Source organism: Acomys russatus, chromosome 10 (assembly GCF_903995435.1).
Source record: "Acomys russatus chromosome 10, mAcoRus1.1, whole genome shotgun sequence".
Classification (NCBI taxonomy): Eukaryota; Metazoa; Chordata; class Mammalia; order Rodentia; family Muridae; genus Acomys; species Acomys russatus.
This window is the reverse complement of record NC_067146.1, coordinates 83,071-107,902: the sequence shown is the minus strand read 5'-3', so window position 1 is coordinate 107,902 and position 24,832 is coordinate 83,071. Positions and strand designations below refer to the sequence as shown.

Here is a 24,832-nt window from a genome sequence, read left to right as displayed (position 1 = left end):
CGGCATTCTTCCTTCTTTGCGCTCTGTGACCAATGTTCAAGTCAATATGCCAATTTCTAGACTTTGTATGACTGCACACAAGTTTTCTTCTCACTATTCACCATTTTGGAAGCAATGCCTTCCATGATAAATTGTAATATAACATTTACTTTGAAATATCTTTTTTTGCTATCTTCTCAAAATAGCAAGTCATTTCTAACTACTGTCCATCTTGTTCAAAACATGCATTTAAGAAGAAAGATAAGGACCAGAAGTACAGCTCAGTTAAAATATTTTTCCGAGTAGATTCTCCATTTTAATCATAATGATCTTTATGTATATGTTGAACTCTTTCAATACCCCTGTGAACTGAGGCTGACTCAGAAAGGTTTGTGGTGGAAGCCGACCATTACATGTCTCTTAGCCACTTCTAAAATTTTTACTCCATTTTCTGGACATCATGGGACAGAGGGGAAGGCATCCTATTGGGACTCTAAATGAGAGACGCATGGGAGAACAGCAAAATAAAAGGATCCAGAGGGTCCTAGAAATCTACAAGTAGAACAATATGATAGGCAGATTTGGGCCCAGGGGTCCCGCTCAAACTAAGGCACCAGCCAAGGACAATACAGGAGGTAAACTTTAAACCCCTTCCCAGATCTAGCCAATGGTCAGAATATTCTCCACAGTTGAGTGGAGAGTGTGATACGACTTTCTCACGTACTCTGGTGCCTCACATTTGACCATGTCCCCTGGAGGGGGAGACCTGGTGGCACTCAGAGGAAGGACAGCAAGTAGCCAAGAAGAGACTTGATACCCTATGAAAACTTTCAAGCTAAGTGGTGGCACAAAATAGAGATGACTACAAAAGAGGGGTAGGGAAAGTTTAGTACATCAACTGGGAAGGCAGGCTGAGCTGTAGGTTGGCTACTTTGGAAGAACAAACTAGAGAAATAAACAGCTTGGAGGATCCTTGAATCAAACACCCCAAACACTGAATTAGGCCTTCAATTGAGCCCAATTTGACTGGTCCATGTCCTAAAACACTGTAACATGCCATAAGTCAATCAGCCCACAGCTAGTGGTGTTTACTAATCGAATGCAGTGGGGAAAGTAGCTGGCTAAGATCCCAGCTTCATCTTCCCATCCATGACAACTGGTGTGCACCCTGAAGAGCAAAGTCCTTTGAGACTAAGATTGAAATAGTAGGAGAGGAGGTTATAGTTCACGTAAATAATCCCATGACTAAATAAATGTACAAGTCCCCAATTAACAAAGCCTTAGATCAACAGCCAGAATATCAATATGCAGAGTTTTACCTAGAGCAGTGGTTCTCAACCTTCCTGATGCTGCAGCCCTTTAACACAGTTCCTCATACTGTGGTGACCCCCAACCATAAAATCATTTCATTGCTATTTCATAGCTTTAATTCTGTTACTGTTATGAATTGTAATATAAATATATTATATCCAGGATATCTGATAGGCAACCACCAAAGGGTTCACTACCAACAGGTTGAGAACCACTGTTCCAAGGCATCCAGTTTCAAAAGAAAGAAAGATGCTTGAAATAGCAAAGTATGCTCCACATTCTCATAGATCAAACTACAAAGCAGTCCCTACAAAGATGTTTAAAACTAAACAATGCTATGATTAAAGAAGTAAAGGTCTTCTTGAAAAAAAAAACATTGCATTTCTTCAGACCAAAAAAAAAATTAACTTCACATCAATAATAAACAGTGACACCAAATATCAATATTATATGTCACATACCATGCTCAGAGGAATAGTTTGAGGATAAACTATTTATCACCCAACACAGCAGGCATGAAGGGCTAGTTTGTCTGTTTTCACTACTACAGTCATCATAGAAGGGCCATGAGAGACCCTTCATTCAAGCTCCTCTATTTTTTAAAGGGACTTGGGAAATGGGTTAGGCAGGTATCCTGACCTTCAAGCAGTATAGAGAAAAAGGAATTCCAGGGGCTGTGGGAAGAGGAATTTGGGGTCTGGTTTGTATTTTTTACAGGTGTAGTCAAGAAACAATTGAAACATCCTCTAGAACGAACCAACTAACCACCACGAAGACTACTGAAAGAGACCCATTTTCTCAGAGAGATCTCAGCCAGAGTGTTAACACAGAAAATAGACTTTGCTTTAAGCCAAAACACCCTTGAGTTTAACATTACTGGCCCTCTTTTTCAATCTATAAACCTACACCGTGCACCTCATAAACCATCTTATAATATCACTTATAAAAAAGCAATAAGTAAAACAATGAATATTTAAAACTTTATTTTAAATTTTGCCTCATCTCCAAACTTGATTGCAAATTATCTGAACAATGTAACTCCCAGTCATAAAATCAAATATGTAGCTGTTATTTAATATGTACAATAGATAATGTATAGCTATTGCTTCCTGATGTCTATACTCGAGTCTAAGTATGCACTACCTCTTTCCTTCATATTTATTTAATAACACAACTTTGGTTTATACTAACACAGCATGACATTCTTTTCTGTGGTGTTAGTCAATATTCCAGACACACCTTAGTGAAGGTCGTTAGTTGGGAGTGCCTTGGAGTATATCCAGAAGCTTCAGGCTACATTACTCCAACTGTGAGTGGGAGTCTCTCTCTCTCTCTCTCTCTCTCTCTCTCTCTCTCTCTCTCTCTCTCTCTCTCTCTCTCTCTCTCTCTCTTTCTCTCTCCTGTGGATTTTTGAGACAGGGTTTCTCTGTGTAACAGCTTTGGCTGTCCTGGAACTCACTGTAGGCCAAGCTGGCCTCGAACTCACAGAGATCCACCTGCCTCTGCCTTCTGAGTGTTGGGATTAAAGGCGTGTGCTACAGTGCCCAACTTGGAGTTTCATTGTACAATTCTTCCTCAATTATCTCAACTTTCCTTTTACCTTAGACAGTTGCCCCAGGGTTAACATTGGAGCAGGAATAATCTGTATCTTTCAGGATGGCATCAGGATTGCCATAAAATACTGAGTGGTTTTGGCCCTTCTGGCAAAACTGTGTTGATGGAAGATGTCACACTGTGACATAAAAATAACCATGAGGATAACTATGTCCTTACGATTGAGGGGAGAGCCCAGTGACTCTGGCCTTGTGCCCCTGTGCTCTGTGAGAGGGAAAGCTACATTCTCAAATGACCTTACTGCCAGTATTTTGACCTAGCATCCTCCAAAGTGTGGAAAACTGAGTTTACATATACAAAATAATGTAATAAGTAGAAGTAAACTAACTAAACCACACATTGCTTCTTAGAGAAATATTTGTATGTATGCTATGATAATAAAAACAGGCCAGACATTAATAACCGAACAGGAGAAAACTAATGGACCTATAACTGTGATTCCTGTTCTTTAAGGGACATACATTATAAAGACTGCCATCTAGGAAGAACTTTTATAGAATTTGGCCACACCAGATAATATATATACAGTTCTCAGCTGACTCATCACTCTCTCTGCCTATGCTTAATGATAAGATGTTCAATGTTCAGAAAAGTCCTTGGTTATAAATAAAGAAAATGTTTTAAAACTGGGGCGGTGGTGCACACATTTAATCCTAGTACTCAGGAGACAGAAGCAGGCAGATCATTGTGAGTTCGAGGCCAGCCTGGTCTACAAAGTGAGTCCAGGACAGCCAAGGCCATACAGAGAGACCTAGTCTTTAAAAAAGAAAAGAAAATATTTCAGCTGTTACATTACACCATCAAATACTGTACAGATACCTGTTATCCTTCTTGAGTCATGCAATAGGATAAAGAGTGGGTATCATCTGGTGGTCATGAATACCATAGGAAAAACCTCTCACAGACTTACAGGGAGTACTATCTCATAAACTGAGTTATATCTTGGCAGGCTGCCACTTATCAAACCCTAATACAAAGCATCACAGTATTTTCTGGCAGCTAACTTACATCCTAATTGTACTAGTGCCATTAGTTTACAATAACAACAAAAAGAAAGCAATTGTCCCTTAAGACAAATAAAAAGGAGCTGGGAAAAACAGCTACCTATTGAGGCATCATGAGACAAGCTGAATTTACTTTTAATGAAGAGTGAAACTCAAAGGAAAAAGTGTCAATTAAAATTAGCAAATTATAATAATTGTCTCCTGAGATGGGGAGAAAGAGACCTAGTCTAAAAATATGATGACACTTTAGTGAAATGTGCCCTGCAACTCAAGACATGATTTTATTTAGTAATGGGGCTTAGAGACACAGAGCTTTTACCCTAACCCAACAGGACTGCTTGCCGGCCTTGACTCAGGTGGAAGCCAAAGTTACCTCATGCAATTTGTTCATTCTATGTCAATAAGCAAAAGAGAAACACTTGGGGGATTTTGCAGTGAATTGGAGTTTTCTAGGTCCTGGTAACCCTCACTGATGAACTGTGATGCCCACATCCTAGAATGTGTCAGAATAAGACATAGCACAGCTGGGAAACCATTCTGAATTACACCATACCCCTACCACAGGACAAATGCTGTGGTAGAAGCTGTTATCATTTCATTATACTGAGACAGAGTGATTGGCTTTGTTCCCAACCGATGTAGAATGCAGGGGGGAAAAATGTCAACCCAAACTCTAATGATTTCTATAATAACATCAACCTGACCTATGTCCAATCATATTTAATGGGAAGTCAAAGCTGATATTTCTCTGATTCTATTATATTTTCTAATGAAACTGATTGTGTTCTAGTCATACTGTAAAATGGTGTGATACTGGTATTGTTGGAAATGTTTATCTACACTGTGTCTGTAAATCATGTGATACTATTGAAATTTAGAATCTAGTTCACTGTGAGTGCTAGCAGAGTTTTCCAAGAATATAATACCCACAGGAAATGTCTAGGCTATAGAAGAACTTGATTTAGCCATAAAGTAGTTTGTATGCTAAATTGTTTATTATGAGACAAAAATTAAAGATCAAGGAGTATAGAATCAACTAACAAGATGAATGCAAAAATATGAAAATGTATCATGACCTTATAGGATAGATTTATGGCTTCCTCAGATCTAGCCTTGACCTACATTAATTTTTCATCTTTGGGGCATGGCATGCTGACACCACTGCTGCATTGTTCCAAAAGCAAGCCTCTAAATTATAATACTATTTTAATACTCAAAAGGGAGCCAGAGTCAAGGGGTAGTAAATAGAACACCCAATAAATGTTAACTCAGTTAAAATTATAGAAATATGGAATCCAGAGTAATTTTGCTACGTTCTAAGTATCGCACCACAGAGTAAAACACAGAAATATATGATTATCTTCTGGACTGAATGTTGAAGTCATTGCTGTTATATTGTTGCTGCTTTCATAACATCAGGACCTCAATAGCACAGACAGCTTGAGCACGGTGGTGTCCACTGCACTAATCAGGATGGTGGATCAGTAACTTGGCAAATCGGTTGCTCTTACTATGTGGACAGTGTCTTGTAATAAGCAGATGAGCCTTATAACTTCGAGATGTTTTTTATTTTATTTTATTTTTACTTATTTTTATTTATTGATTTAGGTTTGTTTTTATGCAGGGTTCCTCTGTGTAGCTTTGGCTGTCCTCAACTCACTTTGTAGAGCAGGCTGGCTTTGAACTCACAGCGATCCACTTGCCAGGGTCCAGCCCTGGGGTTAGAGGGTCAGGGCCTGAAGAAGGGTGGATGTAGAGGGTGGAGGGAGGAAAGGAAGGAAAGGGAATAAAGGGAGGAATATGAGTCAGGGATGGGGATCAGGTGGAGTTTTACAGCCTGAGGATCGACAGTAGAGTGCTTCTTTATTTATACAGAACTCAGGAGGCGGGAATACACGCATGTTGTTCCACAACAGAGATCAGATCATTTTTGTGCCCAGACATATGTTTTAACTTCCACTTAGTCATAAGTCTAGTCATCATTGACAAACCATGACAGAACAGAATTATCATTTACAATCATTTTTCCTCATCAACCTCATAACCCAACTTTTAACAATATTCAAGTTTCAAGGGCATGTTTTGCCAAAGCATGACAGCTTGTTCTCAGGCTGGTTTCAAGGGCAGTGGACAGAAAGCAAATCTCCAAGCCAGCCTGGGCAGATTGCTATGTCTCATGCGATATATTATCAACTTCTAATACTCAGAATCCTAATTGGGCCCTCAAAAAAAAAATCTTCAGGCCAAAGTTGCTGCAAGTATTATTAAATTTCTGCCATAATACACTGTTTATATTTTATATATTTGTAGAATTTATTTATATGTCTAATCTTGGTTTGTTTGTTGTTTTGTTTTGTTTTTGTTGTTTTTGTTTTGTTTTGTTGTTGTTGTTTTGTTTTGGTTTTTGTTCCTTGGTCATACAACACCGTAGTGATCCTGTACGAGTTTACTTTTTCTAAGAAAGGGAGATTTTAATATTTTACCCTTTTATCATTTATCCGCACCATTCTTTGTCCATTAGTATGAAGAGGAGGCTTTTAATTTGATCTGCTGCCAACTTCTCAAAACTTTGTTCTGATTATCTTGTTCCTGAGTAAGGAACATCCAGGGGCAGATGTGCCAAGAGTATCTTTGAGTCAGAGCCTCATTAGGAGGTCTCTGACATGACTATTTGAGTCACAACCTGCAGGGCGTAAAGAAGACTTTCCAGTGGGGCCAGATAAGGATATCTCCCTAAAAGTGGGAGAGGTAATATGGTCAGGACATTCCTGAGGAAGCTTAGAAGTAGTGTTCCTAGAAGAGGGTGTGAATGATTCATAAGAAAATTTCCATCAATCCAATATGCCCAAGTTGTACAAATAATAAAAGCCCCCCCCCCCAAGCGTGCAACACATAGAGATCAAGGCCAAAAAGTAGGGGACCATAGCACAGTGATTGCGTCACTCAGCTCAGCTTTGCTGGAGCTTTGTCAAACAGCTGTGCTGGCTTTATGACTTTCACTTCCCACTAGATATGGTTCCGCCAGCTTTGGAAATGACCACCCTTCTTAGTTCTAGCCTAGTTTCTTCTTCTTCCTCTACCGCACACTCATGAACTCAGCCATGACTTCCTTCCCTGCCATAACAGACTGCGTCTTCTCAAATCATGGGCCAAAATAAATCTTTTGTCTCTTAAGTTGTCTATGTCTGGTGTTTGGTCACAGCAACACAAAAGTACTGAGCACAAGTGGAGTGATGTGTAAGGAGAGAGTGGCTACAAAGAGCTCAGAGCGATCTCAGATTGACTTCAACCCTATAATCACAAGGCTCCATTACATTTGGAATTGAACCTCAAACCTCCAATGAATACATAAGCCTAATTTGATTCTGAGTTAGTCTTGAAGGTTTGAGGGTAGGATCCATCGAGCTAATGTCACGGTTTGTGACCAATAAAACTGTGAGATAAAAGGTGTGGTTTTGTCTATTGCTTATAGCAGCAGTACAAAAGGAATACAGGGGTGTGTGTCATTCTTTCTTTTTGTCTGCTTTCTTTTCTTTTGTTTTGTTGAGATGGGATTTCATGTATTCCAGTCTGGCCTCAAGCTCTCTTTGTAGTTGAAGATGACTTCTGACCCTCCTGCCTCCACCTCCTGAGGGCTGTAATTACAAGCCTGTGTCAACACTTCAGGTTTTATGTGGTACTGGGAATTCAACACAGAGTTTTATGACTGATAAGCAACCATTCTACCAACTGGGCCATAACCCTAGCCTTGTATCTAGTAATAACTGAAGATCCTATGTTTCTAACTCTAATCCTTACAAAAGTGGGGATTTATCATTTGCCGCAATTATGTCCCAATGCTTAGATCTTAGAAAATCTTTATACTCTTAAAAGTTACCAAGGACCTAATTTTTTTAAATGGTATAGGTATTGATATTTATGGTAGAAATTAAAACTGTGTTTATTGGGAAAATTGCTTTTAATTCATCTTTACTTAGACATTGCATAAGCATGTATTGAATGTGTTTGGACCCAGTAGCCTATAGTGTTTCATGTTAAATACAGGATGTTGAAAGTTTCTTTTATTTTTAAAAGACTTCTATAATAGCTCAACATAAATGTCTTCTATGACATTTTTATTTTATTAAAAGTTGTTAAAATTGCAATGCTTCACAGTTTTATAAATTTTAAAGTTTGGCTTTAGCAATTGACAACCCTGCTTCATGTCTTCTGCCTCCCATGTGTTGTAGTAGCACATACAGAGAGCTTCCACAAAATATCAATGTGCACACATGAAAGAATGACAGAAGAAAGCCAAAGCTTGTCAAAACATCACTATGGAAGTGTTTTAATTGTGTTGATCTTTTGGAGCTTCTCAGATGTTCTCAGAGTCCTGAAACTACACTGAGAAATAGTTGTGAGTGTCAGTTCTCATGGCTACAAATATAATGGGAACTCAGTACTGTTGCTTATGTCTGCTGCCTGTAACCCTTCATGTCCACTGCAAAAGAGATATACTTGGCATCTTCATGTCAGGAAGAACAGGTTCTAGCAGTGCATAAATCCATAAAACCATAACAACTTCAAAAGAGTGGATACTGTAGTTTGCTTTTCCTCAGCTTCACTGCTCTCTAAAGACATGAATTTGTGCCAAAGGAACTGGCTGGCCTAAAAGTTTGTTTGCCTTCAAGCTCACCTGGTACTATATGTTTTGTCTTCTAAACAAAATATGCTGGCCTGCCCAGCACCTCAGGGATAAGGTACATCTGTGTGATGTTGCACAGTCCCTCTGGGAATTTGAACTCTCGCTAGAGACTGAAAAGTGTTTTGTCTTCTGATAGTGAAATAAAAAACTATGCTCCTGGGGTTCTTTGGAGCCATTTCAGTGAGTCCTTTGAAGTCCCCAAATCTGATTTCATCTGATGAAGGCTGTCAGGAGAAGTGAGATTCTACACACATTTTAGAGGTATGGTTCTATCTGTAGAGTTTATTCTAACTCAAAGGATCTGCCTCAGAGAAAATCCAGCACTGACATCTTTTTACCTAAAGGGATTCATTTGAACTGGAAAGTGGCTTTTGGTGTGGGTAGTTGAAACAGAACAGTACAGCAGTAGAAATCACCTTAACAGTGTCAAAATGATGCCATTCCGGAGTGATCGTATGCCCTGACTCAGAATGCATTGCAAGAAGTTAGGAAAGACACCAGTTCCCATTGCTGCCATGCAGAGCTGTAGATAGACAGGGATCCCCAAAACTGCCTGGCATCTTATCCCCATTTTCATCTACTATGATGTGATGGTAGCAGCCAGACCAATGCAGCTGTCTTAAAAAGAGGAGACCTGAGAAGGGGGCACCTCCATACCCTGAAATGGTCAGACCAATGACAACTTTATTTTTAACTGTCTAAAAGAAGATATTAATGTCTGGGAAAAGGAACATTGAATACCTGTTGTAGTCATTTGTTTTCTGAATCAGTTTGATAAATGAATTTGTCATGTGATTACTTAATTTTTAAGTATTTCAATTTATCATATTATACTAAGTATTAGACTTAAATTGGTTTTTTAAAACCTTCTATGGTATGTGAGAAAGTCATATCCCACTCTCCACTCAACTGTGGAGAATGTTCTGGCCTCACATTTGACCATGTCCCCTGGAGCGGGAGACCTGATGGCACTCAGAGGAAGGATAGCAGGTTACCAAGAAGAGACTTGATACCCTATGAGCATATACAGGGAAGGAAATCCCCCTCAGTCACAGTCATAGGGAAGGGGAATAAGGGGAAATTGGGAGAGAGGGAAGAATGGGAGGATACAAGGGATGGGATAAACATTGAGATGTAACAAGAATAAATTAATAAAAAAAATTTAAAAAACTGAAAAAAATAAAATAAAACCTTCTATAGGTGTGTGTGTGTGTGTGTGTGTGTGTGAGAGAGAGAGAGAGAGAGAGAGAGAGAGAGAGAGAGAGAGAGAGAGAGAGAGAGAGAGAGAGAGAGAATAGGGAGAATATGAGCCATCAACCAACTCTAGATAAAGAAAACTCAAACTCTAAGGTGGATAAACACTCTTGGTGTCTTGGTGTCAGGTCTGTCTAAGACAGTGGTTCTCAACCTTCCTAATTCTGGGACCCTTTAATATACCTCTTCATGTTGTGGTGACGCCCAACCATAAAGTTATTTTTGTTGCTACTTCATAACTGTGAAATTGCTACTGTTATGTGTAATAATGTAAGCTATCTGTGTTTTCTGATTGTCTCTGGTGGGGGAGGTGGGGCACCAGTTGAGAACTGTTGGGGTCAAGGAAAAGCTGCTCAAAGCAACCATGAAAACCGTTTCTTTTGTGAACTGATGTGGTTTTTATTGTGAATATAAAAATTTGGGTAACAACGTTGTAACAGTTTTCTTTCCATTCACATCATGAGACTTTCCTTCAATATTTGTTTAACTTTATTTTATATTGTCTTCAGTTTATGTTTTAAAAGCAAGCTAGAAATGATAACTAAGATCTGAAAAGTTTTTAATCCAGGCACAAAACTATAGATACTAAATCATCAGAATAATTTTCAATATTATTGTTTTCCTTTATGCTGAGAAATTAAATGTAAGTCAGTAATTATAAGTAAAATCTTCAGTGCAGATGTTACTACCCTTACTTATCATATTATAGGATTTTTTCAAGTGTACCAAAAATAATTTTACACACATTTATCTATTTTCATTCATAATAAATTCAGTATACTTATAGAAATTTTTAAAATCTCTTTTATCTTTCTGCCTCATTGAGATTGTGTTTCTCAAAGAAATTCATGCAACTGATTTCTTTCCTGAATTCAGCAGTTGAAAAAGTTTGTAAGTCTACAATACATGTATCCTTAAATCTACCTTTCATGGAATTACAAAGTACTTCCTCCGAACGCTCCAAAATTCTTCCTATGAAACTATATTCTCAAAGCATCAATTCAAAGCCGATATAAGATGTTGTTTAACCTCTTTAAAGTTCATATTTTTTAAAAGTACAAGAAATCGTATCTGCAAAGATAGTCTACTGTAATAGGATGTGAAATTGAATATCTAATCCATAACAGATCTCAGTGTGTTTAAATATAACCCTTAGCTGATGTGTGTAATATAATATACTTCATTGACATATGTAATACACTTCATACTAGATTTAATTCATAACTGGAAATGCATTGTCTGCTTTAGGATTAAAAAAAACTTGAAGAAAGCTACATATGATAAAAATAAAATCATATCCATTCAGTGTTTCAAATGCTATGGAATTGATTGTTCAAAAATATTGTTAATTTGTAGTTTCTGTACTGGTACAGACTGTCTATTTAATGTGAATGATGAGTCTAATTGTTCCAAATATTGTTCATTCTTGAAGCAGAATTTCCTCCAAAACCAGAAACTGCAATTGAAAGGAAAACTTTAGACTAGATATGGCATGAAAAAATCTATATCTCTTGTTCTTACTAATCAAGGTAGAATGACATCTAGGAAGGAAAGAGTGGCATTGAGATAATTCTTTCACATGTAACCACATGGGGCCTAAAGAGTAAGAAGCTCAGAGGTCGCATAAAACTTGTCACTTCTCATGACTTAGAAGATAAGTTGAACTCAGGACAGTTGAGAATGTTATCCTAGTAACCAGTGATTTCACATGATAAACCAGGTTGCATTCCAGCTTTGTAAAGAATTGTGTTTCAGGAAAAAAAAATTTTTTTTCTTAGCATCTAGTATCATGACAACGTAAGAATCTTTCTGAGGTTGATTTTAGGTGTGTTCCATCAAAGTATAAAGATCTATTGGCTCCCCGAGATTCACTATGAAAATTAGACACTAAGCTCTCATTATAAGACAATGAATGCTAGATTAAACACCCTTCTGGCTGGCCAGCTCCTTATTGTAATAATCCTTACTATGCCTAGATATTTTAAGCTGTCCTGATTTTTATATCACTTGAGATAGATGCTTTCATATGTAGAGAAAGAGAATGAGTTGATTGAGGGTTTAATATTCTCTAAATTTACAATAAGATTTCATGAATGAAGACAACCCCACTATCATATATGTGTATGTATATGTGTGTATATATATACATTTTTAATTACTGAACACTAAATTGCACAATCTAGTGATTAGATAATATATGATATAAGTACCAACTTTTAAAGAATGATGATTCGGTTCTATTCATATTACAGGCAAATATTTTTATGTAGGAAATGTTTCATCATATATCTACAAATAATAGAATTGAGCAATATTGTGTTACAATTTTAAAATCCATAGTATAAATATACAATAGAAAGTAAGAATTACCAACAGTTAGCAAGTTTGTTTGTTAAAATTAACTTTTCGATGTAAATTATTCAAGAGTATATAACTTTAGAGTACTGACTGAAAGGCAGATGGTAAAAAAAAAAAAACACAATTATTGTTTCTAGAATTACAAACATGTATTTCATTAAAAATAAAATAGCAAATCACATCACAAACTTTTTTAATGCTAAGGTTAATTTATTAAGGAGATTTGACTTCGTGAATAAAAACAGTTCTTCGCATACAGCTTTCAAAGGTAATCTTGAGAATGTATATTTCTGTTATCCTTTCATCTATTTATATAAAAGGACACTAGAAACAGACACTACACTCGATATAAAACTGAAATTACTGGTCTAAGAGTATAGTTTCAGAGAACAGAACTTCCACAGATATAGAAGTCCTGGGTTCATCTTGAGTATCAAACAGAGAAGAACCAAGAGCTCAGTTAAAGTGGCTAAAGAGGTGGCTTGGTGGGTGCAAGCAGTTGCTGCTCCTGCAGAGGACCTGGGCTTGATTCTCAGCACACGTATCAGCTCACAGCCATCTGTAACTCTAGATTCTGGTGATCTGAGACTTTCCTTTGGACACCTAGGCACCAGGCCTCCATTTTATGAACATACATGTGTGTAAGCAAACATTCATATGTGTAAAATAATAAAAAATTAATCTTTTTTAAAAAGGGTTTATTGAAGTCTAGATGTTAGTTGATTAAGTGAATTATGAACTATGAATAGGTGAGCCTGAAATTCGTGTTCCTGTCAAAAGTAATAGAGAGTTCAAAACAAAAGCAGGCTAAAGAGACAACAGAACAAGTCTTGAGAGTTCACATGCAGAAAACAAAACATGATAATAATAAAATATCACCCATTGGCTAACAAAGTAAGTCCAGGCAGAAAGAGATGGATCAAAAGAGCATTTTTCTACATAATTGCCAACTAATCATGACACAATAGCCACATATTTCTCATCATTATTACCAATAATTGAGTTGGCAAGATAATCAATGGTAGTTAAAATAAGAAACTGAAAGATATATATATATATATGTATACGTAGATAAACATATAAAGTTATAATATATATATATGAATGATATCCTGGAAATTGATTGGAAAAAATAATAGGCATGCAATGAAAATATCAGAGAATGACAGTATTTATTAAGTGATCCAACTTAGTTTTGGCCCAACAAGGGAACAAATTAACATCCTGCATCTTAACATAATGAATAATCTGAATCAGAACATAAGAAATAAAAATAAATAAATAAAAATTTTTAAAAACATGAGAAATATATTTTCAACTTGAAGGACATACTACTAAAAATCTACTATTTACTCTTTAAAATGTCAAATGTTGAAAACACATAAAGGCCAAGGATGCATTTGAATTACAAAGATACTAAGAAGAGATTATATTAAGTATAATATGAAATCTTAGATTAGATCCTGTGTGAATAGAGATAGAGAAAACAAACATGTAAGCATTCCTTTTCTTACCTTTTATAATTATAATATGGCAGTAACTTCAAATGTTTCAAAACCAAATATATAGACGAAGAATGTAAAATATTCAACAAAGCCATCAATGTATACTGAATCTGAGTAAAAGTGTAGAATTTGCATAATTCTTAATGTACTATTTACTGATTAAATTTAAGCGTGAAATAAGAGGAGGCATTGAACTCTTCTCTGCACTTGTGTTGTGATGAATAAATCCAGTTTTCACTGATTGTCCAGCTCTGGGCTTTTCATCTCACACCACTGCTGTACCAGCTGTCATAAAGGAATGAAAGGCAACCACACATGGGTCACAGACTTCATCCTGGTGGGACTCCAGCTCAGTGCAGGCATGGAGATGTTGCTTTTCTGGATCTTCTCCCTGTTGTACATCCTTAGCATGCTTGCCAATGGCATAATCTTGGGGCTCATCTGTGTGGACCAGAGGCTGCACACCCCGATGTACTTCTTTCTTTCACACCTGGCCATCCTCGACATGTCTTATGCTTCCAACAACGTCCCCAAGATGCTGGCCAACTTGGTCAACCAGAAAAAAAACATCACATTTGGTCCATGCATCACACAGACATTCCTGTACTTGGCCTTTGCTGCTTCAGAGTGCTTGATTTTGGCAGCCATGTCCTATGATAGGTTCGTGGCCATCTGCCACCCCCTACACTATACTGTCATCATGAGTTGGAAAGTATGCGTGGCTCTGGCTGCCACTTCCTGGTCATGTGGATTTATCCTCTCTCTGGTTCACACAGTTCTTCTGCTCAGGCTGCCCTTCTGTGGGCCCTGGGAGGTGAACCACCTCTTTTGTGAAATCCTAGCTGTTCTCAAGCTGGCTTGTGCTGACACCTTGATCAACCAACTTGTCATCCTTGCTGCATGCATTTTTGTCTTAGTTGGGCCCCTTTGCTCAATGCTTGTCTCTTACACACACATCCTCCGGGCAGTCCTAAGGATGCAGTCAAAGGAGGGACGCAGGAAGGCCTTCTCCACCTGCTCTTCCCATCTCTGTGTGGTGGGGCTCTTCTTTGGAATAGCCATGTTGGTTTATATGGTCCCTGATTCTGATCAGCGAGAGGAGCAGGAGAAAATTTTGTCACTGTTCCACAGTCTATTTAACCCACTGCTGAATCCTCTCATCTACAGCCTGAGGAATGCCCAGATGAAAGAAGCCTTCCACAGAGCACTGCAGAAGAAGAGATCTGTTTGACGGGCACAGAAAATTTGAGTTAGGTAGGGCCATGCTCCTGAAACTTGTGGTTAGCTGAAGCAAAATTCAAGGAAATTTTATTTGTTACTATTTATTTGTTGCTTTGTTTGTTTAGTTTTGAGATAGTGATCACTATGTGGCTCTGTCTGCCCTGGAACTCACTATGTAGATCAGGCTGGACTCGAACTCACAAAGATACATATGCTTCTATCGCCCAAGTGCTTGGATTAAAGGTGTACACCACCAACCATGTCTGGCTAGAAGTCTGATTTTAAAATAGTGTAATCGCTCAAATTTTGGCTCTGAACATGGGACATAATAACATGGAAAGTGATGTACTCATAATTGACTCTATGAATTCAATTTTTAGATTGAATTCCAATGTTGAAAGCCATTTCCTTTTGTTCAGCAAGAGAGAATGGAACACTATTTCTCACTCTTATTTGCATCAATTATTCAAATTTTATCTCCAAACACTTACTTTAAAGTAAAGCTAATGAAGCAACAGAGAAAACAGAATAAGATAATATAGATCAGAACATATATTAAATGAAATAAAAAATAGAAAAAACTATAGAATTAATGGTCACTAGTGTTACTGTTTTTCTTTTTTTGTGTGTGTGTGTAATCAACAAAATTACCACACTTTAGTATGCTTGACCAGCAGCAGGTGTTCATAAGAGATCATGGTGAAGGCCTGGACAAGCATGAGGACCAGCGTATGAACTCTCGTGACACATGTGAGCAGCTGGGTGTAGCTGCATATATTCTTGTACCCCAGGGACGTGGGTGTCAGAAACAGGAGGTCTGCTGAAGTTTGATGGCTGACAGTGAATCTCCTGCTTCAGTAAAGAACTCTGTCTTAAGGGAATAAAGCAGAGAATGATAAAGCAGGACACCTGATGTCCACTTCTACAGATACTACATATACTCACACACAAGCTTATAAACACATACACAAGGGAGGAAATACTCCAATGACTAAAATTATCACTGAAGGAAACATCATCACCAATTTAGCAGATATGTAAAGAACCGAGAGAGAATTCCATGAGCAACTATACTACAATTAGGGAATTTTTTTATGAATACTGAATCTACCAACACATTAAAATGATCTAAATAGATTTACAGCACATAAAAATAAATTAGTATATTTAAATCTTATTAAAGATATCTACAGACCACATTGTTATTTTAGTACACTACACCAGAGTTTTAAAAGAAAAATTAATATTATTTCTTCATAGGAAATTTTAAAAATAGAAACAAAGAAAAAAGTTCCTAGGTCCTTTTATGAGGTCAGTATCATTACTGTAAAAGATATCACAGGAACTGCAAATTACAGGCCATTTTATCTTTCTGTACAAAAATGTACATCTCAACAAATATCAAAAACCAGAACCTGAAAACAGGCAGCATCAAATACTATGACCAAGTGAGATTTATTCCAGGGGTACAGTAGTTCAAACATAGAAAACTCAATCAATATACTATGGTATATTAAATAAATAAAGGAAAATATAAACTCTTTTTACATTCATTTAAAGCAAGTGAAAAGTCTAATACTTTTTCATCAGAAACACACAGTCAACAATCTAGAAACACAAGGTAACTTCTTTGATCTGAAAAGGAATACATAGGAACACATAGCTAAAATAGTAACTGTTAAAGACCAGATGCTTTCCCTTCCACTTCTTTTATTCATCACAGGAAAAGAAAGGCAAATAAATAATGACATGAAAACCAAACTGCATTAAGGTTCCATCTCACAGGGGCTAAAGAAATGGTTCAGTGGTTAAGAGCACTGTCTGCTCCTCCAGAGGAGCTGGGTTCAATTCCCAGTACCACATGGCAGCTCACAACTGTCTGTAACTCCAGTTCTAGGGGATATGACACCCTCACAGAGACATACATGCAGGCAAATGACCGAATCACATGAAATAATAATAAATTAATAATTTTGAAAAATATTCCATCTCACTCAACTTAGAATGTCAGTGATTACAAATATCATTGTCATGCCATCCCAAAAAGAACTGTGATGGCTGAGCAGCTTTGGGCTTGCCTCTCTCTGCCCACTGATAAGCAGCCTCACCCATCTGGGACACAGGGAGCAAACAAGTAGAGGTGACTTGGGTGCTGGCCACAACCTACATTAGCTGCCATCCTGAAGAGGCCTGTGGGACACCTTAACAGCTTTGGGACTGAATCTCATTCTGGTCACTCCTCTCTGGCCTGATCCATCCAGGACACAGCCAGAAAACCAGCTTAGGAGGCCTGTAGGATACCCAAGCAGCTTTGGACTTGGATCTCTCTCCGCCTACTCCTTTCTGGCATTGCCCATCTGGGTCACAAACAGCAGAGTCTGGCTAGCAGACATGAGTCTGACACAGGCCATAACCCACATTGTTCACCATACCAAGAAGACCTGAGGGGCACCACAGCAGCTTTTGGCTTGTATCTCTCTCAGCCTGCTCCTTTCCTGCCTGACCCAACTGGGACATAGACAGAAAACCCAGCAGACTGAGCTGGAAACAGGCTCCAACACACACTGTCTGCCATCCTGAGTAGGCCTCAGGGCAGCCCTAGCAAACATCTTTTTCATGGGAGCTCTCTTTGCCTAATCCTGACCTACCTGGACAACCTGAGACACAGGCAGAAACCCTATCAGAAGACCCTCCAGGCCTGCTGACACCAAAGACAACCAAATAGATAGAGGCCAGTGCAAGAGCACAAGCAACAAATCTTGGAGCCATATGACACCACTGGAAACCAGTGGCCTTACCACAGGAAGCCCTGGAGATACTAACACCCCTGAAGCACAAGAAGAATATTTTAAATCTGAGGTGATGAAAATGATAGAAACCTTAAAAGAGGAAAATAAATATTTCAAAGAAAGACAGGAAAATACACTCTAACAGATGAGGGAACTGAATAAATCCTATAAAGAATTATAGGAAAACACAATCAAATGAGAGAAAGAAATAAGTAAAGCTATTCAAGACCTAAGAAGAGAATTAGAAGCAACAAACAAAACACAACCTGAGACAACCCTGGAGTTGAAAAACCTAAGGAAGAGAACAGGAACTGAAGACACAAACAACACCATCAGAATACAAGAGACGGAAGAGAGAAACTCAAGTGTAGAATATACGGCTGAAGTTATCAATACATCAATCAAAGAAAATGTTAAAATGAGAAAGTTCCTGACATAAAACATCCAAGAAATCTGGGATACGATAAAAAGACCAAACCTAAGAATAATGTGAATACAAGAAGAAAAAGACTTCAAACTCGACTGCCCAGAAAAAAAAAATCAAAATAATCATAGAAGAAAACTTCCCCAACCCAAAGAAAGAAATATCCATAAACATATAAGAGGCTTACCTAAACTCCAAATACATTGGACCAGAAAAGAAAATCCTCCTGCCACATAATAGCCAAAACACTAATGTACAGAACAAAGAAAGAATATTTGAAAGGTGCAAAAGGAAACATCTAAATCACATATAAAGGCAAACCTATGAGAATTACACCTGACTTCTCAACAGAGACTATGAAAGCCAGAAGGCCCTGGACAGATGTCATGTGGACACTAAAAGATTTCAAATGCCAACCCAGACCAAGCAAAATTTTCAATCACCATAGATGAAGAAAACAAGACATTACACTACAAGACCAAGTTTAAACCGTACCTAGCCACAAATCCAGTCATATAGAATACACTAGAAGGAAAACTCCAACCCAAAAAGACTAACTACACCCAGGAAAACACACGGAATAAGGAACTAAAGAACATCCAAAAAACCAAAACACAGAAACACACATACTCTCTTCCACCTCAAACATCAAAAAACAAAACAAAACACAAAACAAACAAACAAACAGGAACAACCACTGGTCATTAATATCTCTCAATATCAATGGCTTCAACTCCCCAATTAAAAAAAAAAACACAGGCTGACAGACTGGATGCTAAAATAGAACCCATCATTCTGCTGCATACAAGAAACACACCTCAGCAATAAAGAGACATTACCTTAAAGGGCTGGAAAAAGGTTTTCCAAGCAAATGGATCTAAGAAAAAAATTTGAGTAGCCATTGTAGTATCTAATAAAATATACTTTCAACCAAATTTAATCAAAAGAGATGGGCAAGCACACTTCATACTCATCAAAGGAAAAATACACCAAGAGGATGTCTTAATTCTGAACATCTATGCCCCAATACCAGTAATGTTTCATAAAAGAAACATTACTAAGGCTTAAATCACACATCGGACCCCACACAATAATAAGAGAAGACTTCAACATCCCACTGTCCCCAATATATAGATCATGGAGACAGAAACTAAGTGGAGAAATAATGAAACTAATAGACATCATGACCTAACAGATGAACCTGACAGATACCTACAGATCATTTCACACAAATACCAAAGAATATACATTATTTTCAGCACGTCATGGAACCTTCTCCAAAATTGACCATATACTTGGTCACAAAGCAAACCTCAACAGACACAAGAAGATCAAAATAATTCTTTGCATTTTATCAGACCACCATGCATCAAATCTGGAACTCAACAACAACAGAAAGCCTACAAACTCATGGAAAATGAACAACTCCATACTCAATGACCTTTGGGTCAGAGACAAAATGAAAAAAAAAAAATTAAAGCCTTCCTAGAATTCAGTGAAAAATGAAGGCACAACATATCCAAACTTATAAGACACAATGAAAGCACTGCTAAGAGGAAGTTCATAATACTAAGCACCTTCATAAAGAAATTGGAGAGATGAGATCCCATACTAGCAACTTAACAGCACACCTGAAAGCTCCAGGACAAAAAGAAGCAGACACACCCATGAGGAGTAGACAGCTGGAAATAATCAAACTCAGGGCAGAAATCAATAAATTAGAAACAAAGAGAACAATTCAAAAAATCAATAAAACCAAGCACTGGTTCTTTGAGAAAATAAATGAGACAGACAAACCCTTAGCCAAACTAACTAAAAGGCAGAGAGAGAGTATTCATATCAACAAAATCAGAGAGGAAAAAGGAGACATAACAACAGACACCAAGGAAATCCAAAGAATCATTAGGTCTTCCTTCAAAAGCCTATATGCCACAAAATTTGAAAACCTAAATGAAATGGACATTTTTTTTGATAGCTACCAATTACCAAATTGAATCAAGATAGGTAAACAAATTAAATAGTGCAAACTGAATCCAAGAACACATCAAAAAATATCATCCACTATAACCAACTAGGCTTAAGCCCAGGCATGCAGGTGTGGTTCAATATATGGAAATCCATCAATGTAATCCATTATATAAGTAAACTGAAAGAAAAAAACACATGTTCATCTCCTTAGATTCTGAAAAAAAAATCATTTGACAAAATCTAACACCCATTCATGTTAAAAGTCTTGGAGAGATTGGAGATACAAGGCACTTACCTAAACATAACAAAGACAATATACAGTAAGCCTATAGCCAACATAAAACTAAATGGAGAGAAACTTAAATCAATTCCGCTGAAATCAGAGACAAGACAAGACTATCCACTCTCTCCAAATCTCTTCAAAGACATGGATGCAGAGAATTCTATACTCGGCTGGTGGAAACATAAATGAGACCTGGTATTGTAGAAGTCATAGAGAAAGTTTATTAAAAAAAAAAAAATCTAACAGTACAGATGTCCCATTGACAGCTCAGCACTCATCTGTACTATCCCTTCTTAGTCCCAAGGCTCAGGAAACACTTCAGAAGAGGGGCAGAAAGACTGTAAGGGCTGATAAATGGGGAGGAGTACTGGGAGATGCTGTCCACTAAACACAACACACTCATTGCACGCATGAACACACAAAAGCTATGGCTACCTATACAGGGTCAAGCCACTTAAAAATCCCAGCATACTGTGTGCGGTGGTGCATGTCTTTAATTCAAGCCCTGGAGGCAGAGGCAGAGGCAGAGGCATCTCTGTGAGTTTGAGGTCAGTCTGGTCTACAAAGCAAATCCAGGACAGCCAGGGCTCTGTTATACAGAAAAATTCTGTCTCAATAAAAAAATCCCAGCATAATTTTGTAAAGCTATGACAGAGTCAGAAAACCATAAAAAAAAAGGTCTGTAATCGGAAGAGTAACAGTAGCTCCCATAATTCAACAGGGTCACTGAAGATCCTAAGCTGAGTTAAACTCTTGAAAAAGCACGGATGGTGGAAGAAGGTGACAGTGACAGTAGTAGCAATAATAGGGACTAGAAATAGTCAGACTCCGAGTCGTTTGAAAAGCATTGCCAATCTGCTGATGAATTGGGTAGATGTAAATTAATCCAGCTACTATATATGTATTTTTAAGATAGTCCCATATGGGTGTTTGTCTGAAAGGCATTAGTAGATCACAGAGCCACTTGCACATCAATGGCATCAATGTTTATTGCAGTACTGTTCATGAGAGCTAAGTAATAGAACCAATTAAAGTCTCCAATAGCAGAGAAATAGATAAGATAAGACTGTACATGTAAAAAGGGATTTTTTTTTCAAACAAAAAGAACAAAGTTGTCATCTGTAAGGAAACATATGTAACTGGAGACACTTTGTTATGTAGCTTTAGAAAGTTTCTTTTTTTAATTTTTTATTATTAATTTATTCTTGTTATATCTCAATGGTTTTCCCATCCCTTGTGTCCTCCCATTCTTCCCTCCTTCCCCTTTTCCCCTTATTCCCCTCCCCTATGACTGTACCTGAGGGGGATTACCTCCCCCTTTATATGCTCATAGGGTATCAAGTCTCTTCTTGGCAACCTGCTGTCCTTCCTCTGAGTGCCACCAGGTCTCCCCCTCCAGGGGACATGGTCAAATGTGAGGCACTAGAGTACGTGAGAAAGTCATATCCCACTCTCCACTCAAGTGTGAAGAATGTTCTGTCCATTGGCTAGATCTGGGTAGGGGTTTAAAGTTTACCACCTGTATTGTCCTTGGCTGGTGCCTTAGTTTGAGCGGGACCCCTGGGCCCAAATCTGCCTGTCATAATGTTCTACTTGTAGGTTTCTAGGACCCTCTGGATCCTTCTACTTTGCCATTCTCCCATGCTTCTCTCATCTAGAGTCCCAATAGGATGTCCTCCGATGCTCCAACACACAACAAGAAAATTTGCTCAACCATGTTCATAGCAGCCTCATTCATAATAGCCAGATCATGGAAACAGCCTAATTGTCCATCAGTAGAAGAATGGATAAAGAAACTGTGGTACATATACACTATGGAATACTACTCAGCTATTAAAAACAAGGAATTCCTGAAATTTGTGAATAAATGGATTGAGCTAGAAATTATCATAATGAGTGAGTTAACCCAGAAGCAGAAAAACTCAAATAGTATATACTCACTTATATCTGCATACTAGCCCAAGGGGCATGTCCCACCAAAGCCTTCACTTACCAGGAAGTTTCAAAAAGGTTTTTCTCTCATTTGTGGTTCTTAGGTTTTCTTTAGTCACATAAAAATCATGAATGTGTCTACAAAATGACATTAGAAGTGAACAAAAGGGAATAAATGAATGGAAATAAAAAAGGCGAATGGGAGAGGAGAAATGGTAAAAGGTGGGAAGGAGGGGAAGGACCAGGGTGGCAGGGGATACGTTAAGTGTGCAACCTAGGTATTGATGTAGCTGTGGTCCTGGGTATTACTTTATATAAGCACATCTTATTACTTATGAAAGTACTATTCTTCCTTAACATCTGAAGTTCTTATTGTGTATATTATTATGTATATGTCTCCCTCAGGCACAGAAATAGAAAGGAAGCCAAATCTCTGTGGGATAAAAATCACAGTGGATGGGTTTTTCCTGCCTCTATAGGAACCATAATTTTTTCATACACTGCACAAGGCTCTCATGACAGTTGAAGAGGTGGCCTGTGGAGGTGATGAACCTATAAAGCCTTCTCTTCTAAATGGCAAGCTGAAGAGCTGTAGCCCTTCCTTGTCAGCTCCAAGAGGAGCAACAGGGCTTCCAATGTCATCCTAGAACTGCAGAAAGGTTTACATTTCTCTGAATGAAAGTTTACCAGACTCCTTGTACAATAGCCTTCTCTAAATACCCAGGCTTCCTCAATTTTTTGGTAAGTTCTGATGAACTATAGTGCTATTTCCATCATCTCTTTGCTTTTACTGTCACAAAGCTTCAGTTCTCCTTTCTTAATATTCAAATTCTGCCCATTGAGAGTTACAATATAAGATAAACAGAGTAAGACATACAGATGTTTATTCATATGTTATACATTTATATGCTAATGTAGTACTGTAATCAATGTGGCAGTGGTTAATTTTGTCTCATAGGTTTTTTTTTTTTACGAAAAAGAGACATGTATGTGCTAATAAATTCCTAAAAATATTATGAACAAATTAAGTTTATACTTTTTAATGAGCTTAAAGTGTCATTTATATAAACTTGTCAAATTAAGTATATAAATGTATGTTTATTATGTACAACCTTACTATGATGCCATACAGAGTCTGAGCAATGAGGAGGTAATAGTTTAATTATTGATACCTCTATACAAAGAATAAAGTTATACAAATAGTGGTAAATCAATAGGTCCCATGTGTATGATTTTATTTTCATCTGCCTAAGCATGCTATTTACCTCTCTGATAGTAGTAATATATATACATCCAATATAAATATATTTATAATACATAAAATATTATATATAATAGATATCCAATATAAATATTTATATAAAATATCCAGTGTAAATTGGATATTTTCATGATGAGATCTTCCAAGCTTAGATGTAGAATTCCATGGCTATTTAAATGAAGGCTTAATTGCTCATTCCTGTAAGCCAAGATAAATGAAATTCACATAAAATAAGAGAATAAAATGCATGCAGCAGGGAGGAAAATTATGTTTGTATTCACATTTTCACTATGGAGTTATAGAGTTAGAGAAGTAATGTGGTTTCTTCAGGCAATAGCAACCTTTTCTGAAACATTTCCCAGAGAAATTGGGCCACTGCAAGCCACCCACCGATATGGCACCTAGACTATGTTTAGAGTATCTGTCAATATTGAGCCAAAAGAGAAAGTTACTAACCCAGAGTTGTCATGCCTGAAGAACAGCCCAGTACAAATCTGATCAGTCACCAAAAAATGCTCATCTAAATGTTAGTCATGAAGCACTAAATGGCAAAGGTTTCTGGCTGAATCTAAGCCTTTACATGTAAATAGAAAAACACTTTGTGAGGTATTTGTTGTAGAGTGTGAAATGCCTATGGGGATGATGGTGAATGACATTTTTTGTATAAAAATTGGAATGCTCCACCCTACTGAATCTTTCCAAAATGCAATATGGGCTTGAAACCTTGATCCATCATTGTTTCTGAGTAAAAGTAATTAGACAATAACTGAATAATGTGAGGCAGGACAAGTAGAATTTATTTGAAAACTATGGTGTAGCCCATAGTATCAAACAAAACTTTGACTAACATTCAAATGGGTATATCATTAAGAAATTTTAGATCCATCAAAAATGTTACAATCATGCAGCAAGATGGCTTAGTGCCCTGAGTTAGAGTCACAGAAGGGAACTGAGCAGTCAACCAGCTCCACAAAGTTCTCCACCTGTATGTAATGACAAGCTCACCCTCACAAGCATACCATATGGACCTACACAATAATGATAGTTTTAAATGTCTAAATGTTAAGGAAAATATGCATGTGCACATATCAAAATAAATCTTTCAAATTCCATTTAAAACAAAAGTGTATTTCAGCTATCCTTACTTAACTAACCTACAAAGAGCATTGAGTTAAGTTAGCACAAATCTATACGTGAGTCTCCTCTTAAACCAGTCATTAACTCAGTTTCCTCTGTCATAGGGAT

General features: G+C 37.5%; 1 protein-coding gene across 1 annotated transcript; it reads left to right on the top strand.

Moving 5' to 3' along the window:
- Positions 1 to 14,007: 14,007 nt before the first annotated feature.
- LOC127194197 (olfactory receptor 2A2-like) lies at positions 14,008 to 14,940 on the top strand. The gene has a single exon (XM_051151518.1). The coding sequence runs from the start codon at positions 14,008 to 14,010 to the stop codon at positions 14,938 to 14,940; it is 933 nt and encodes a 310-aa protein (XP_051007475.1).
- Positions 14,941 to 24,832: the final 9,892 nt, after the last annotated feature.

Coding starts and splice junctions, on each gene's coding strand:
- LOC127194197 (XM_051151518.1), top strand. CDS start 14,008: ATGAAAGGCAACCACACATGGGTCACAGACTTCATCCTGGTGGGACTC.